At 44.9% G+C, this 17,754-nt stretch overlaps 1 protein-coding gene across 1 annotated transcript in view; it reads left to right on the forward strand.

The window, feature by feature from the left end:
* Positions 1–17,754, forward strand: part of PHACTR1 (phosphatase and actin regulator 1) — a 438,449-nt gene that overhangs the window by 406,403 nt on the left and 14,292 nt on the right. Inside the window, 1 exon segment of the mRNA XM_032462504.1 lies at positions 17,147–17,202. Within this exon segment, the coding sequence (XP_032318395.1) occupies positions 17,147–17,202 (56 nt within the window).

Below are 17,754 nucleotides of genomic sequence, written 5' to 3' on the forward strand. Positions count from 1 at the left end.
TTTTTTCCTTTAAAAATGATTCCAGAAGAAAGGGGGTGGGACAGAGTTCTGGATAATTTAAACACTGAATAATCTAAACACTTACACATTAGTAGGAACATCAACGCTAGTTGTCAGACCACTTTTCTTGCAATACGTTCTTTTTCTTTCCTACAATCTTTCGATCCCTTTATGAGATGAAAGTCATAAGGATGTCAGTGCTATCATCCTTCTATCCATGAAAGGAGCTCTCAAAGCTATTGATGAGTTCACTGGGAAGCAATGAATAAACTGAGTTAAATCATCTTATGAAGCATCCAAAGTATACCAAGTCATAGATCTTCGCTGATTCTCTCAATTCATGTCTGAAAGAAAAACAAATGACTCAAAGCAAAAGTTTTGAATTAAATCTTGAGGAAGCATTTTCAGAAATCAGAAGGCCCGTGAATAAGGAATCCTTGGATTCTCTCATAGGTGAGTTCTTTCACGGACACTGTTTCCCCCTCAGTCCCACTCACTTAGCTGAAAGAACATTTAAATCAAGTGCCTGAGTGAGAGACGTTTCTCCATCTTAATAGTTCAACACAGCTGAGAAAGTCTCATTAATAATTCTGAAGACTGAGCAGATACTTTAGAAGATTCTTTGGCTGGTGCCTTCGTTTGGAGTTGGACTATTCTCGTGATTCTGTCATTCACATGATCAGTGAAGCTCTGATCATTTATCCTTGAGATTTCTTTGTTCTCCGCTTTCAGCGGTGAAGTTGGCATTTCTCGTCTGCAGAATAATTTCCATGGTATGTAATGCTCTTTCTTCCTCATCCGCCAGCGTGGCTGCAGGTTTGATTGCACGTGCTTTTTCTGCAGCTCGCCTGCAGAGCTGCACACAGTCCTGCACATTAACATAGGGAGCTGGGTTACAACGGAGACGTTCGCGGTACAGTTGTTTTTCATGGGTCCCCGCACATCTTTGTTTACTGGCCAAAAAAGAAAAACCCCAACTCTCGTGCAAAATGCTAATAAGAGAAATTCATTTTATTTATCGTCATTATATTCATTTCACTCTTCTTGGTTTAGAATGCAAAGATTTTCATTATAGCCTTGAAAGTTGCATATATGCTAGCTAGTAATTTTTTGACAGAATATAAACTGGAAAAATCATCCAAAGGTACAAACCCTGGAAAATCGCATTTCCCTCTGATTCCAAAGGCAATTCTTTTGAAATAGAAGTGAATACGCTTCTATTTTAGGAAATGTGATCATGAAAATTTTATGTTCTGTGCCCACTGAACCATTAAAACAATAGTTCTTCAAAATGGGCAGCCTCATTAGCGCCTTTGGGGGAAAAAAATACAGGCAGACAGATAAATACTAGAAGCTGACAGGTAATCAGCGTGTTGAAAGGAATTTTACCCACAGTGAATCCAACCCTCCTTTGACTGTTATGATTTTCCTTGTTTTGCTCATCTTGTAACTTATCAGGCTCCATCTTGAAAGATGCTAGGACAGGTCATTGCATTGCATCTTCCCATGTGTTAAAATGAGACTGGGCAGGGGCTGCCATCCCCAGATTTGTTCGAACCAACAGGTCTGCCATCTTGCATGTTTCTCCCCAAGAAGCTGGTCAATGTCCTGTCCAAGGGAAGCCCTCAGCACGCCCTCCTTAAGTGACTTGGCACTTCCTTTGGGTTCATGGAAGCTGAGAAAGGTTGGGGGTGCCTTCTGCCTGGTGCCTGCCCAGTCAGCGCGGCACGTGCTCTGAGCACTTCCCCCGCCTGACCCTGCTCTTGCACCATCTCACTTCTCCATCACGTTGCCCGCTCTCTTCACAGCCCTTAATGCAATGTGACCATCTGGGGCCACAGCCTGTGAAATCTGATTCTCACCCCCCAGCCAACAAACAGTACCACTGGCTAATGCTCAGGCCATTTCCCACGAAGGAGCTGTAAATTCATATAACTTTGTTCAGGCAAAAATAAAATCAGCTTATCCACTTAAAAAAAATAAAAGCCCATATATAATGTCATGTTTAGACTACCTAAGAAATTAGCTTAAATCTGTCATGAATTTATTATGTAATGTGTTTCCCAAATGACTAATAATAGAATACTGACATATGTAAAAATATATGGGACATTTTCTTGAACATTAAAAGTCTTCATTTCTGTAAGTTTTCAAACTGCCTCTTGGACAGGTAAATGGGGTTTAGGGGTAAATTCTGATCTGCTTCATGTGCATAACAGTATCCTCAGGTTGAGTTAATAACAAAGCCCTAAGGCCGTGGACCCTAGTAGAGGAAATAAATCATCACTGTAAAGCCAATGAATAGATGAGGCAATAAATCATATTAAGGAAAGCGTGCTTTTAAGGAACGCTTAGCTGCAGCTGTGATCCAACTTCAGACCCACCGAAAATGTCATCCTCGTGTGGGCTAAAGCCTGAGCACGGGGCCAGAAGCCAGAAGCCACAGCGGAGGATGAGAACTCAGTGCAGGGACAGGGGGCATAAGAAAAACACTCAGCAGTTATCCAAATGGTGCACAGAAGAGCCGGTGCACGAGAGACAGGACGTCTTCCAGATGGAAGATGGGGCAGAGCAGCTGTGACAGAGCCCACGGGGCCCCCCAAACCTGAAGTACAGTTGACCCCTGGACAATGTGGGGGTTAGGAGTGCAGACCCTCCGCTCAGTCGATTCTCCATGTCCGGCCCTCCATGGTCAGGTTTCCTCCAAATCCAAGGTTCTGCGTCTGTGGGTTCAGCTGACCGAGGACCATGTCGTGCTGTAGTGTTCAGTGTTGAAAAAAATCCACATGTCAGTCAACCCACAGAGCTCAAACTGTGGCGTTCGAGGGTTAACTGTATTTACCATCTGTCCCTTTGAAGAAAAAAGAGATGACGTGTCTGAAGATCTAGACTAGGGATGTTCAGAGAAGGTGACCTTGCTCTCACAGCGTCACAGCATCGATACTGGATCCACCTAGGAGGAGGGCAACCATCAGATATCTCCATCTGACGGTTGGAAATATTTCTCTTCACACAAGTATGGTTTTCCTTTGTGCTAATTTCTCTAACCATCAAAGTGATTCTATTTACTTTTACTTCTTAGTCCAGATCTGAAGCACTGTATTGCTTTTAGAGATGACACTAAGGATACAGTCCCTTCTTTTAAATGCTATTACCTGAGCAGGTGGAGGAGCTGCTTCAGGGACACCCAGGTACCATCGAAAGCAGCGCAGCTCAGCTTTTGGCCAGCTAGGGAGAGACTGGCTCCCCAGACATGTGCCAGAGGGAGTCACTTTAGCAAAAGGTGTGTGTTGTCCTCAAGAAAGGAAGGCCACATGCCATGCCAGGCAGGCCTTGCTTGAACATAAATATTCACAGGGGTGATGAGTGTCTTCCTGTTCTTGCTGTTGAAGCTAAATTCCAAGCCCCACAGGAGAAGGTCGGGAGCAGTGAGAGAGACACAGACTAAGAGTCAAATCACAGCACATGACTCCTGGGGTGCAAAGTAGGCCTAACCTCAGATCTGTAACCTCAGGCCCAGTGACACAGGTTTAGGTTAACCGAGCATCACACAGGTATGAAGGGGTGTTGTGGTGGCATTTCTGACAAATTCCAAAACGTGGGGATGTGTGTAAAACTGTGTGACAGGAGGCTGACAAAATCTCTACACGACGCTTACTGCATAAAGAAGAAACATTTGTATCTTACACAGACACACAGACACCCATGTCAGGAACATCCATCTTCTAAGTAGACAGAGGAGGTGCTGAGATGGGTCCCCTGGCTGTGCTTGGCCCTCTCTGTCCCCTTCCACGTGCTTCTCCGTGGATGCTGGCCTGGCTGGGAAGGGTGGCTTTCAGGGCTCTGAGTGTCCGAGCGTTCCTGTCTGCTGCGTGTAGGATTCTGCTTTCAGGCCTCACAATTACCTCTTGTTAAAGACATGCTGGTCAGGATGCTGGCCACGGTCAGGCTCTCCCGGAAAGGGGAGATCACGCCTGGTGTGGGGGAAGGTTCTACAGTCAGGCCTTCCCCTCGGGACAGAGGTGGGTGTTTATTTCACACCTCAGGAACTGGTTTCGCTGGTAATGCCGGTGAGGCTCAGGCAGTCCCGGCCCAGGGCTGCTAATGGATTCTGCCCACGTTTTCCCTGGGCTCCTGCTGGGGCATTTCTGCATGGAGAAGCTGCGTGCCCGTTTGCTGGTGCTGCTGGGGTCTTTTGATTTCCCTGTGGCTTCACACATCCAGGTGCACATGCGAGAGAGTGAGGGTGTGTGTGTGTGTGCTGGGTATCCGATGTGGACAGAATGCAAGGAGATAAGGGAAAAAAAGGAAATTATATATATATATATATATATATATATATATATATATATATATATATATATATATATATATATATATATATATATACACACTTATATCTATACATATGTATACACATACACAAAAAAGGAAATGTATATGTTTATACACACACACAAACGTACACACGTTCACAGGAGAGTCAAGGATACTGACTACCATCCACCAGGCTGGGAGCCAAGGATCCTGCGCTACACACGTGCTATGTGTTCCTGGCCTCTTTTGGCGAACATACTTGAGGGGATACAGTCTCTTCTTACAAGCCATCTCTCTCCCAATCCGTTGTGTAGATAAGGCCAAGAATTTAGTAAAAGTGATTTCTATTTGTTTTCTGTGTGGTCAGGGTAAAGTCTGTTGAAGCAACCATGTCACACTCCATTTTTATGTTCTTTTTCCTCTTCGCCTTTCCCATCTTACAGATACTTCCCTGGTCAGATAAACCCATTCTAGTATTAGAACTCCGTCTTTCCTGGTTCTTTTGAGAGTTAACAAATAGATTTTCAAAAAAACGCAAAAATACAAATCCAAACTGATTACACAGTCCTAAAATCTACCATGCTGCTGGGGAAAAAAAGATGTGGGTGGGTAGGTGGAGTGATGTCTCTTTGTTGCATGATATATTTGTATGTATTTTGTGAAACATTATCAGGCCATGGGAAAGCGCTTATAGGCTAATGAGAATAACGACATTCTTCACCACTCTTTCGTTCTTTGGGGCTATTGATTTTTAAAATGAAGCATTGTGCTAAAATTGTGAGGTCATCGATCAGGAAACAGTATGGAAATGAGACCTTTAACAAAAGAGAATTATAGAAAACTTTGCAAAATAATGTGACCAAAACCCCCACCACTCAAGCGTCTGAGGCTCTTTGTTTCCGTCTCCAGGTCTTGGCACCTGTCTCCCAGCTTCTGTCTCACATAAGCCCCTTCAGCCTCTCCGTGGGAGGTGCTGATGGCCCCAAGACGAGGGATGGCCTGTGGGGTGAACATGAAAAGAGCATGGGCTGCACATACTCTGTCGCTCCTGGGATCGTCCGGGTGTCACAGTCAGAGCATGGGCATGGGAGAAGGCATCCTGGGGCCCCGCTTCCAACTCTTCATCCCTGGCCTTGCTTTAAAAGTAATCAAGGCTTGGATGTGTTGTTTATTGAAGCCCAGCACAGCAAGACATTGGGACATCTGGACCCACAGTGCTTTGCGAATGAAATGAGGGGACGAGTAAGTTAACTGTGTTTGCTTGTGACATTTTCATGTGGTCTAGACCATGTAAGTCAACCTACCCACAGTCTTGTCCAGGACAGTCACTCAGCCTGTGACCCCCCAGAGCTTCTGCTTTTCATTTGAATCACTTTTTGTGCCTTCTTGCAGAGGTCTGCTCACCAGAAGCAGCATTCTTTAAAGAAGCGGGGACAGTAAGTACAGGGACACCTCGCTAAGGCTCGAGTTAAGAGAAGGCTATCCAGATGCCCGTGCGTAGCAGTTCCTGCTTGGGCCTAGATCAGATCTTTGGCTGAGATTCAGATGGTTGTAAGCTTGTTTGGTAGGCATGTTCTGGGTCTGACAAGACGTCTTCTTTCTTACGGGAAGTCAGCTGTGCCCTCACTCTGGGCAGGCGTCCTTCAGCAACAGACTGATCAGGCGTTGTCAGGTGCCTTTTCCAGCAGTGAAGGCAAGAGTCCACGCCGAAGGGGCTAAGGCATAAAAGGATGAAATCAGCCAGTGCCCTTTGGTAATGACAGGACTTGTTCTGAGGACATAACTGGGGACTCCCTGAAGTAATTGGGGTAATTTGCAAAGATTGGAGATTATGTGTTTGACGTAGGAAATACTGTGTGTAAGTCATCTGAATCTTTTTCTTGACTTTTTCCTCTGGGTTGGAGTATTGTCCCCAGTTTGAGTCCCTACCCTTAAAGAGAAATGGTACGGAGACAGTCTAATCAGATTGTCGTCTGTCACTCTGCTCATCACCAGAATTGGTATGTTTATCTGACTAGCAAAGCCAGGGTGTCCTCCTCTGGTATTTCTCAGCACCTCAAATCTGAATAGCTTCATCAAAAAGAAAGACTTTCCTTACCATGATCTTCCTATCCATCAAGGATCTGACAGGAAATAGGCAGTGCGTTCATTATGATTACTGGAGGAGGGTTTATTTACAATAGAACTAATTACAAAGATGTGGACAGGCTTCAGAATCCTTCTTAACACAGAGCTCTAGGCATCCTCTGTCAAACAGTCAGAACTGACAAATGAGATGAACTAATTTTTCACTGTGCATAAGAACCAATAAAGCCATAGCCTGCTTATCTATTTTTACATGAAGAAGTGTTCAATATGTGGGAAGCTCTCAGATGCAATGAGTTAAGGCAGGAGGTAAGTTTGGAACCGAGAAAGACCTACTTCTTAGCTCCTCGAGGCCAAGAAACTAACACATCTCTAATTCCAGTTTTATTACACATCAGATTCATCTCTTTAATTTCCACCTACCTGGCACTTATCTGGAAAATGTTCAACAGATCTGAGGAATCATACTGAATTCAGTGGAATTAAAGTGAAATAAATACTAAATATTAAACTTATTTGTCTAAATTATGGCCCCTAACTTCTTCAAGATTTTATTTCCATAAGATAGAAAATAGATCTCAATTCTTCGCCTTGTATATGGAGACTAGCATCTTGCCCACTCCATTTCTCCCCTAATTTCTCGATCATCTTCCTCATTTCAGTAAAGTTACTAATGACTAAACCCTTTTCAGGATATACAGAATTCCTCCAAATCCTCACACGCTCTCTAAACTTACCTACCTGCCTCGTCTCTGCCCACCCCCCACCTTCCCCCAGCTGTTAAAGCAGCCTCCTCCGGTGTTTTATAATGCTGTCCATGTTCTCACACTTCAGTGTGTGGGCAAGTCTGGAGACCCCTGTGTGCCCATGTCCTGTGTTAAAGCGACACAGGCTGCTGGGTTCCACCCCCAGGCTTTCTGATTCAGTTCCACTGGAGCCCAGGAATTGGCATGGCTAGTGAGTTCCCAGCTGCTGCTGAGAAATGACCTGGGAAGCCTGAAAAAGTAAGTATCCCCTAAAACTAACACATCATTGTAAATCAGCTATACTTAATAAAAAATAAATTAAAATTAAAAAATAATTTTTAAAAAGTAAACTTTAAAAACAAAAGTACGTGTCAGTGCCCAAGCTCTGCCCCCACCATGTATTCTGATTTAACTGGTCCAGAGTGTGGCCCCGCCATTAGCGTTTTTTAAGGTAACACAGGTTATTCTAATGTGCTGCAAGGTTGAGAGCCACTGACTCGGAAACCATGGAGATGGCAGAGATTGGGAAGAAAGACAAAATGCTATAGGGAGAGGACCAGGGATGAGCAGCAAGCCACAACTTGAGGATATTTGTTCCCACTCGACTAGTGAGGTGTGGTAATTGGGGCGGTGCTGATGCACTAGTTTTGCCTCAGTCTTAGTCTTTTACCTTGACCTCTTAGCAGATCATATTAAACTTGCTGAAGACTCTGGTGGAAAAAAAAGTTTTGTGTTCCCGGGGAGAATGTTAACTTTTACAATAGAAATGCAGTAGAGCTATCTATTGAAGGATTTAAAAAAAAAAAAAAAGTAAGGACCAAATTTCAGATCTTATGTTTTGAGAAGAGGCTAAGGATAAAACACAGTGTATATTTGATGGCAGAACTTTATTCTATCATCCACACACAGTCATTCTTGGTAATATTGTTAGCTGTTATAACTAGCTCTAACTGAAGGCCTAGACCAGTGTCTGGTATGTGATGGGTGGGTGGATGGATGGATAGATGGAGAGATGCATGCACAGATGGATGGATGAATACATGGACGGATGGACAGTCTCATGCATGAACAGAAAGATTGATAGATGTACACATGCACAGACAGACGGATGGATGGATGGATAGACGGATAAGATTAAACTACAGGGGACCAAATCTCCTGAGGCACTTTAAAGTGGTAGAAGAGTGGACATTTGTTTTTATTCCCATATTCCTTATCCTTTGACATCACATTGTTTTAGCATTTCTTTGATTGTTTCTTCATGTAAACATGGCTTTATTGAGATGATTATATTCTTAGGTTAACTATCTTAATTTCTGTTGTAACAACTCAGATACTCTTTCAAAGTGAAGTCTTCCTGATTGATAATTTTGAGCCTTATGTCTAGTAATCCTAGTAACACCAAACGTATTCACTATGTAGGCGCTCAGTTTTTGTACTAATTATTGTTTTTTTTAATAAGTTTGATGCCATGAGCAACACACCCAGTTTGCTGGTATTCCCAAACTGATTTCAGCTCAACATGATCAGCATCATTTCAGTGTTTTTCTTGATTATTACCTACAGTCCTTTATCTTTGCCATGGGGCCTCACAGTGGGGCTATGGTCTCCAGTGAATAAAGCCAAAATCATTTCTCTCTTAAGAGTAACCTGTTTATCTAGTTGAGGTGAGAAACTTTTTTCGAGTTAATATATCATGCTTTATGCTTATTTTTATTTTTTATTTTTTAATTATTTTTTATTGAAGTATAGTCAACTTCCAACATTCATTTCTGGTATTAATTTCTGATGTACAGCATAGTGATCCAGTTACATGTATAAATACATTCCTTTTCATATTCTTTTTCATTATAAGCCATTACAAGGTATTAGATATAGTTCCCTGTGCTATACAGTACGACCTATATTTCTATATATAGTAATTTGTATCTTCAAATCCCAAACTCCCAATATATCCCTCCACCCCCACTCCTCTGCCCCCGCCCCTGTAACTGCAAGTTTGTTTTCTATGTCTATGAGTCTGTTTCTATTTTTATAAATAAGTTCATTTGTCTCATTTTTTAAAATTCCACATATAAGTGATATCATATGGTATTTTCCTTTTTCTTTCTGGCTTATTTTACTTAGTATGATGGTCTTCAAGTCCATCCATTTTGCTGTAAGTGGCATTATTTTATTCCTTTTTATGGCTGAATAGTATTCCATTGTATAAACATACCACAACTTCTTTATCCATTCATCTGTCCATGGACATTCAGGTTGCTTCCAAGTCTTGGCTATTGCTGGAGAGTGTGTGGCGAAAAGGGAGCCCTCCTACACTGTTGATGGGTATGTTGTTTGGCACTGGCCATTATGGAAAGATTATGAAGAATCCTTAAAAAACTAAAAATAGACTTACCATATGATCCAGCATTCCCACTCCTGGGCATATATCCAGAGGAAACTCTAATTCAAAAAGAGACATGCACTCCAACGTTCATAGCAGCACTATATACTTATTTTTAAAGGGGACTTTCACATTTTGTCCTTCGGTTCTCAGCACTCGTATGCAGTAGGCAGGCTGGGTTGTTGTTACGGCCATTCGTCATATGGTAAAACTCGGGTGCAGAGAGGTGAAGCAGTGTGATGTATCCAGCGGAGCCTCTGGCTAATGGTAGAGTTAAGTCAGGAGGCAGGGCTCCAAATCCCAGTCTGTTTTCCCCAGTCTGTGCTCTTTCTTATGCAGTAGCCAGGCTGTTTGTTAATAGCTTAAGGGGAATGATGATGATGGGGGGGGGGGCGGGGTTGAGAAATTTCTGGAAAGAGTTGGGTGCATGGATCAACAGCTTTAAAAATTGTGCTGCCTCATTTGCACAAGAAAAGCTATAGGACAGGGAACTGAGGGATAAAAGCCAACTGCTGCTTACCCTCCCCAGAGGCCCCTCTCCAGTGGCAGGAAGGCTGTCCCGCAAGCCAAGAGTTCTAGTCACCCCCGTGGGCACAGCAGCGAGGTAGCCTTATTTCTTCAAGGTAGTCTGACAGAGGCTGGCAGCCGAGGATTCCTTCTGCTCCATCGCTCAGGGATGAAAAGGCTGAGGCTCAGAGAGGGACACCAGCTCATCTGAGGTCCCACACCTGTCAGGTAGTGGACTTGTGCTAGTCACTGGCGTACATAGTCCTGTCCCTGCAGGAGAGGGCATCTCTGGTGCTCTCATCTTTCATGAAACCTGCTGAGAAGCAGGAACTAAGGAGGTGGGAAAAGAAGATGTGAGATCTCTAAAAACCTAGGGAGGGAAAAGCTTCAGGAAGTTGCTGTTAGTCGAAAGTGTCATATGGTAAAGGTCATATAACATGAGGGCTCTGCACAGGCCACTGGGTTTGGCATTTAAGTCATCAATGACCTTGGTGAGAGGGGACTCAGTAGAGCAAAGTTTCTCAGCCTCGGCACTATTGACACTTCGGACTGAGTAATTCTTGAGGGGGCTGTCCTGTGCCTTGTAAGATGTTTGGCAGCAACCCTGGTCTCTACCTGGTAGAGATGCCAACAGCATCCTCCCCAGTGGTGACAACCAAAAACATCCCCAGACGTTTCCAAATGCCCTGGGGTTGGGGGGAGTCATTCCTGCGTGATAGAGTGTTGTAGACAGAAGGCAGATTGTGATGGGTTGTTGAGACCTTGGGAACATCAAACCACAAGCACAGGGCCCTTCTCAGTGGGGGTTTCCGTGCACCTGCCCAGGTCATCCACTCACGAAGCACCCCTGGGGTTGGGGGACAGACACGGCCCCTCCCTACAAAGCTGAAGCCCTGGGCTCCAGTGGACAAGGTGGGCAATAACGGAAGTATGACAAGTACCGGGATCCAGGAGATATAGGACTGTGGATACACAGTGTAGAAGCACCTTCACCAAAAGGCTAGTGAACAGAGGAAGTGACACTTGAGGTTTAAGCTGCAGTCTTGGGGATTATTGTCAGTTAGCCAGACAAAGAGGAAGAGAAAGAATATTTAGATATAAGGAAGGGCATGCAAATCTGGAAGAACCAAGAGGCAGTGGTTCCATCTAAAGGACGGGATGAGGGAGGTGCTTGGCAAGCAGCCAGATCACGAAGATCCTCATAGGACATTGGGTGTTTTGACTCCTTGCTGCAGGTGCTGGAAAGGTGTGTGTTGCTTTCAAGCTGGGGGTGAAGTGATTAGATTTACCCCTTGGAACGACCATGCTGTCTGGGGCGGAAGCCATTAGGCTGGCTGCAACTGGGAGAGATGCTGGTGGCCTGCCTTCCTGAGGGGGCGGTGGTGCAGTGGAATGAAAGATGTTTTGGACTTGATGGTTGATTGGCCGCTAAGGGTGAAGTACAGAGAGGATAATTTCCAGTTTCCTGGGCAGCTTACTGCAGGGTGGGGATAGTATTGGTGGACAAAATAATTTGTCCAGTTGGCAAAACTACCTAGACAGGAGGGGAAGATGAATTAATTCATTTGAGACCCTTGAAGTTTGATGGCCTGTGGAAATATAAGAATGCAGTTGGGAAAGGTGGTCTGGGACTCAAAATTACGCCTGGAGGTATAGATTTTGGCGTCATTGGCATGCGGATGCTAACTGAAGTCATAAGTGTTGAAGAGATCGTGCAAGGAGCACGTGTGGTATCAGAACTGGTAGGATCTGGGTTAATCACTAAATGAGCATCCATTACGTTTTCAGTGGTCTCCTAGGAACTGGGGGTGGAGTGATGACCGACAGAAATGTCCCAGCCCTCATGGCACTGACAGGTTCCGAGGAAAGAATTCCAAAGGAGGTGCAGGGGACAACTCAGTGCTTCTCTCCTTCCGCCTAACCCCGAGCAAGTCCATCTCCAGTTGTTCCGTTTCCCGCCTAGGGCGTCTGCTGGGAAACCCCCTTCTCCGCCTGCCTTAGGAAAGAGGACTTTGCTTTCTCTCATTGTGCACAGGCTCCTTTGCATTTTCTCTTTCCATCTGTCTGAAAAGGCAGGTACCTCCCTCCCTCTGGGGCTGAGATGCAGCAAACCAAAGTCAGTTCTACTTTTCTTTTTCTCCTGAAATGGCAGATTCAGCTTCAGAGATCCACACTTTAAAATCAGGGCTTGCAAAACAATAAGCAGTTGTAAATACTCATAAAAGCTATGACCTTGCTGCTCCAAAGCCTGCAGAACGAATCTTATTCGGCGTCGAGTCAGACCAGCAAAACCTAAGGGTTGTGTCACTTCTCTGGGGAGATGCTGCAATGCACAAAGACAGCTCTCCTCTGCTCTGCATACATTTAAAGCATCTTGCTGCTGCACTCACTAGCAGTCTCCTGCCAAAGCCAGCACCGAAGTGCCATTTGTTTGGGGTTGGTGGGTTTGCTTCACAGAAAAATGTTAGTGTGTTTGCTTTTCTCTTATGATCAGTGCTCTAGATGGTGTTGTTCAGACTCATAAAAAAAATAAGATCCATTCTTACATTTTTGAAAGAAAACAGAAGGCTTATAGTTGGCTATTGAAGGCAAGTAGCATTTAAATGGAAGTCAGTGACTTTTCAGTTCACAGTAAATGGAAATCACTTAGCTGCGGTCCATGGTAAAGAAGAAATCATTTGAGGCATGGAAACAATTTTGCTGCTCAGAGACGCTGTATCAAGCAGGGTCGTGTATATAATAACAAAGCTATTTAAATAGATCACTTGAGAGGACGTTCAAGTTTTACTTTTGGTTAATTCATTTTATATAAAAGTTTAACTCCCAAAAATGTTTCCTGTGTCATTTAGTATTGGAATGGTCATATCTAAATATCTAGGCAGGAAATTTTTTAATGAAATGTTAGTCTAAATCAGATGACTAACATCTACCCTCCAGATGAGGACAGTGTAACACATACAGTGCATTCAGAGGGCATCTCTGCTTTTATTCTTGGAATTATTAGCTCCTTAGGAATTATGCGTAAAATTGACCACTTCATTAATACAGTAATTGTACTCTGCTATTCTGCTTTATGTGAACCAACACTTCTGCACAAGGTAGATCCTAAAAGGAACCAAGCAGATGGCTGCTTTACTTGGTGAAGATGGCAGGCTGCCCTGGGCGCTCCCCTAAAATTCTGACGGCTAGAATTCTGCAGCTTTATCCCTTTTCTTGGTGAATTTGGCTCTGTTTAAAGGCAGATCCCACAAGGAAAGATAGTATTTTAAACTAATTTAAGTCATCTTTCTTCTAGTCTACTTTGAAAGAGTAAGTAAAAGCCATCCATTGGGAACTCCCTTATTAATTCCAGTACCAAACATACAGACCTCTGTACAACACCCTCTTTCCTGCATCCTCCTGTCACGGTAAAGAGCTGTCCCTCCTCCATTTGAAAGATAAAGTCTTCTCTGTCCCTTAAGTCCCAACCCCTCCTGCCTTCTCAGGACTCCTACACCATCAGTTGAGCCTTCTCCCTCCTAATATACTTAGCTTCTCACCACCGCCACCGCCGCATCTGGATTCTTCCCGTTAAACATGGTCAGTCTCCTCCCACAGAAGAATAAGAATCTCCCCAGAGCCTCCTTCACCACCAGTTCTCTCTCGTCCCCTTCAAAGCCAGGCTTCCCGGAAGAGTCCTCCAGGCTGCTGGTGTCCCTTTTCTTCCCCCTGTTCCCAACCACGCCATCCTGGCTTCTGTCCTCATCGCCCCCTGGAAAGAGCTCTGGGGAGGTCACTGATAACTTCCCCAGGGATGAGCCCAGGGGGCAGTTCTTTCAGGCCCCGTCTGACCTCTCAGCTGCCCTCAGCTCTCTTCGCTGACCACACCCATCTTCTTACTCTGCTTCCATGACGCGACCAGCGTCCTGCCTCACGAGGCTGATCTGAAGATGAAATGAGTTAACATACATGCAGCTCTTAGAACCATGCCCGCACATTTTAGGCATTAAATCAGCGTTTGCTTGTTAAATTACTACCTATTATTGGCAGAGGAAAAAACGTAGGGCTGAGCGGGTCCAATACCTTGTCCAAGAAAAGCAGATTGAGAGCAGAGCCAGGGTTTGAGCCCAGATTCCCTGACTCCTGAGCTGTTAGCGCTTTGTCATCATGCCACAATATCGTTTTCCTGCCGAATCGCATTTTCAAAGTCAAAACAGCTACTTACAGCACATACCCTTCGGGAGGCAGGAGGGCTCGGCTCCGTTTTACAGCTATGATTACCCTGCATGTGCTCAGACCCTTTCAGGAAAAACGAAACGTAAATACAGGGCCTCGTTTGAAGTTACGTGTGTCTGATGGTAAGTCTGCCTTCTTAACAGAATTTTCTCTGGTGATTGTTCAGTCACTCTTTGTTTTGTCCCGTCTGAGTATGACCCATAAGAAAAACAAAGGCCAGCCCAGAACCAGGCGGCGCATCTGGTCATGGAGTCGAGGAGCACAAGCCAGTGAGCGAACATCCTGCAGACACTTCTGGGCATGAGATTCCAAACCGCTGTCCCCACTTCGGGGATGCAAGCTCCAACCTTGAATCTGGAGGGTTTCTTCAGAACTTACTGCTCCAAACCTTAGCTTCGTGTAAAGCCTGGATTTTACCAAATGGTCCCATAAAGGGGGCTCTGCATCCCTACAAAACACCAAAACAAAACAAAAACCAGTATTCCTGGGGAAAATAAAGTGAAAGATGAGGCAGAGCCTCTAAGACACTCATTCTAAGTGGAGTCCGGAGCTGCATTCCAGACCCATGACACCAGCTTGCTCAGTCGAGTAACCACAAGTTTCCCCCTGCAGTCTGAGAATGCAGCTTTAGAAAGGACGCAAGGACTGCTGAGTTTACATTTAGAACAACCAGGATTGTGAATCTCCGAATACACAGCTGGCTCTTATCAGCAGGGGTAAATAATGCCTTTACGGGATGTTCTGAGAAGAAAATGAGTAATGAATGTGAACATGTTCTTATCAATCTGATGACTCTGTGGACTGTTGATTTTCACTCTCAGTCTGTCTTCAGAGTCCACTGATGTAAACATCTTGCCGACTGTAGACACCAGCTACCGGTGTTTGGGGAGGGGCTACCACCCGTTGCCAGGACGGCACTCTTTTCTACCCTTTAGTCCCATTGGAGGATTCCGAGCAGCCTCCATCTCCTTCCACAATTTGCTCATTTCACACACACCGCATCCCAGTGGGGGAAGCAGAATGCTGAATAATTGCAGGGTTGCTAAATAATTTCCAAGAGCCTCAAAAATACAAAATGTCTCTATAAAAAAAAATGCAGGTGTCTCTGTGACACTGAGGCCCATCTTGTGACCATTCCTGGACCTGCATCTGGGCATGTAGTTCTCCCCCTTTTTTTAACTGTGAGTTTCAGGGGTACAGCAGTATAATTTGACATCTATATGCACTACAGTGTGATCATCACCACCAGTCTATTACCACCCATCACCATACAGTTGACCCATTTCACCCACCCCCAAAACTCTCTTCCCCCCTGGTAACCACTAATCTGATCTCTGTACCTATGAGTTTTTGTTTTGTTCGTTAGGTTAGGGGTTCTTTAGATTCCACATGGTGAAATCATGTACTATCTCTGTCTGGTTTATCTCACACAGAATAATACCTTCAGGGTCCCCCCATGTTGTCGGAAATGGCAAGATTTCATCCTTTTTATGGTTGAGTAGTATTCCGCTGTGTATATCTATCACATCATCTTTATCCATTTATCCATCAGTGGACACTGAGGTAGCTTCCATATCTTGGCTGCTGTAAATAATAGTGCAGAGAACACGGGGGTGCAAATGTCTTTTTGAATTAGAGTTTTCCTGTTCCAGAAGTGAAATGGTTGGGTCATATGGTAGTTGTATTCTTAATTTTTTGAGGCATCTCCATACTGTTTTCCGTAGTGGCTGCACCAATTTACATCCCCACCAACAATGTATGAGGGTTCCCTTTTCTTCACATCCACCAACACTTGTTACTTCTTTTTTCTCCCTGATAATAGCCATTCTGACAGGTGTGAGGTGATATCTCATTGTGGTTCTGATTTGCATCTTGATACTTAGTGATGTAGAACCTCGTTTTCTGTGCCTATTGGCCATTTTATATGTCCTCTTTGGAAATATCTTTATTCAGATCTTCTGCCCGTTTTTTAATCCGGTTGTTTCTTTTTGTTGTTGTTGTTAAGTTGTATTTGTTGCTTATATATTTCAGGGTATTACCCCCTTACTGGATATATGATTTGCAATTATCTCCTCCCATCCCGTAGTTTGCCTTTTTGTTTTGATGGCTGTTTCTTTCACTGTGCAGGAGCTTTTTAAGAATCATACGGTCCCACTTGTTTGTTTTTGCTTTTGCGTTCCTTACCTTTGCAGTCAGATCCACAAAAGCATCTAAGAAGACACAGGCCCTCTTGGGCACCGTCCCCTTTCTCTGGCGACTTGTCACTGTGTGGTGCCCGCCCCTGCCCTTGTGCATACCAGGTTCACGTCCTGGCTGTGGTGTTCACTTGTTGTGGATACTTCCATGCCAGCAACAGGAGTGTCATTCCTGTTCCTGGCCATTTGTCATCCCACATCTAATAAGGCTTTGGTGGCGATGGGTGGGGACCAGAAGAGCAGCTATTGTTCTCTGCAGACAGGCATGCTCTCTCCTGTCTCCCTAGGGCCACGAGCCTCTTTGTGTTCTAACTGGGCCTGCACAAACAAGGCAAGAAGCAAGCTCTAGCCTCAGGGTCGGGGGAGAAAGGCAGAGGCCACGCTCCCTAAGTTAGGAGGCCACTGCAACGAAAGAAAGGGACTTCTGTGGGAAGAGTCCGCTTGCCTGCAGGGCTGGGGAGGGGCCGAGGAAGGGGGAGGGTCAGCTGCACATGACATCACGTCGGTGCCTTTCCTGGGGTTGAAATTGAGGAACTGAGGAGGCGTTGGTGGTGAGAGTCAGTCCTTCAGAGCACAGGATGGAACAAGAACTCCAGCCACCAACCCAGTCTCATGTATCTCCGACGGCCGGGGAGCTTAATGACCCGAGGAGGGTATGATATGGTCCAAAAACTTTTCCTGGATTTTTTCCGCAGGCGACTGAGCCAGAGGCCAACTGCAGAGGAGTTGGAGCAGAGGAACATTTTGAAACGTAAGTGACTGAGCCCACGGCAAGTGCTGGTGCTTTGCGGTGGCTTTGGTTGTTGTTTGATTGGAGGCCACGAGGTTTCTTCCGTGTGCTCGTGTGGAAATGACTGAGAATCTGGTGGTGGAGCCTTTATCCCCGTGTGCTAGAAAATCCAGAACAGAGAAAGCAAATCTGAATCCACTAAGTTCACGAGGGGCTCGAGGTCTGCAGAGGCTGAAACATTTGAGAGAGAGGACTTATTATTAAATGAGGGTTGGGGTCACCTTGAAACCCAAATTGGCTTAGAAATTGCAAATGCTATACTGATGGCTAAAAGAAGGCAAGTAGCCATTTGAAAACTGGGACCAGAAAACACAGCTTTCCATGGCCGCTGGCTGCTGTTGATAAAATGCCTCCTCACTGAGCGTTAAAGTCTTAAGAAGGCATTTGCAGGTGACAATCTCATGTCCTGGCTCAGGGCTCCCACAGCTGGCCGCTGGTGTGCCTCCCCACGCTCTCAGTCAGAAAAACACTCGCTGTCACTCTATTTGCGGGCAGAAAAAAATTAACGGGCCT

The sequence above is a fragment of the Camelus ferus genome, chromosome 20 (genome assembly GCF_009834535.1).
Source record: "Camelus ferus isolate YT-003-E chromosome 20, BCGSAC_Cfer_1.0, whole genome shotgun sequence".
In the NCBI taxonomy this organism is placed as follows: domain Eukaryota; kingdom Metazoa; phylum Chordata; class Mammalia; order Artiodactyla; family Camelidae; genus Camelus; species Camelus ferus.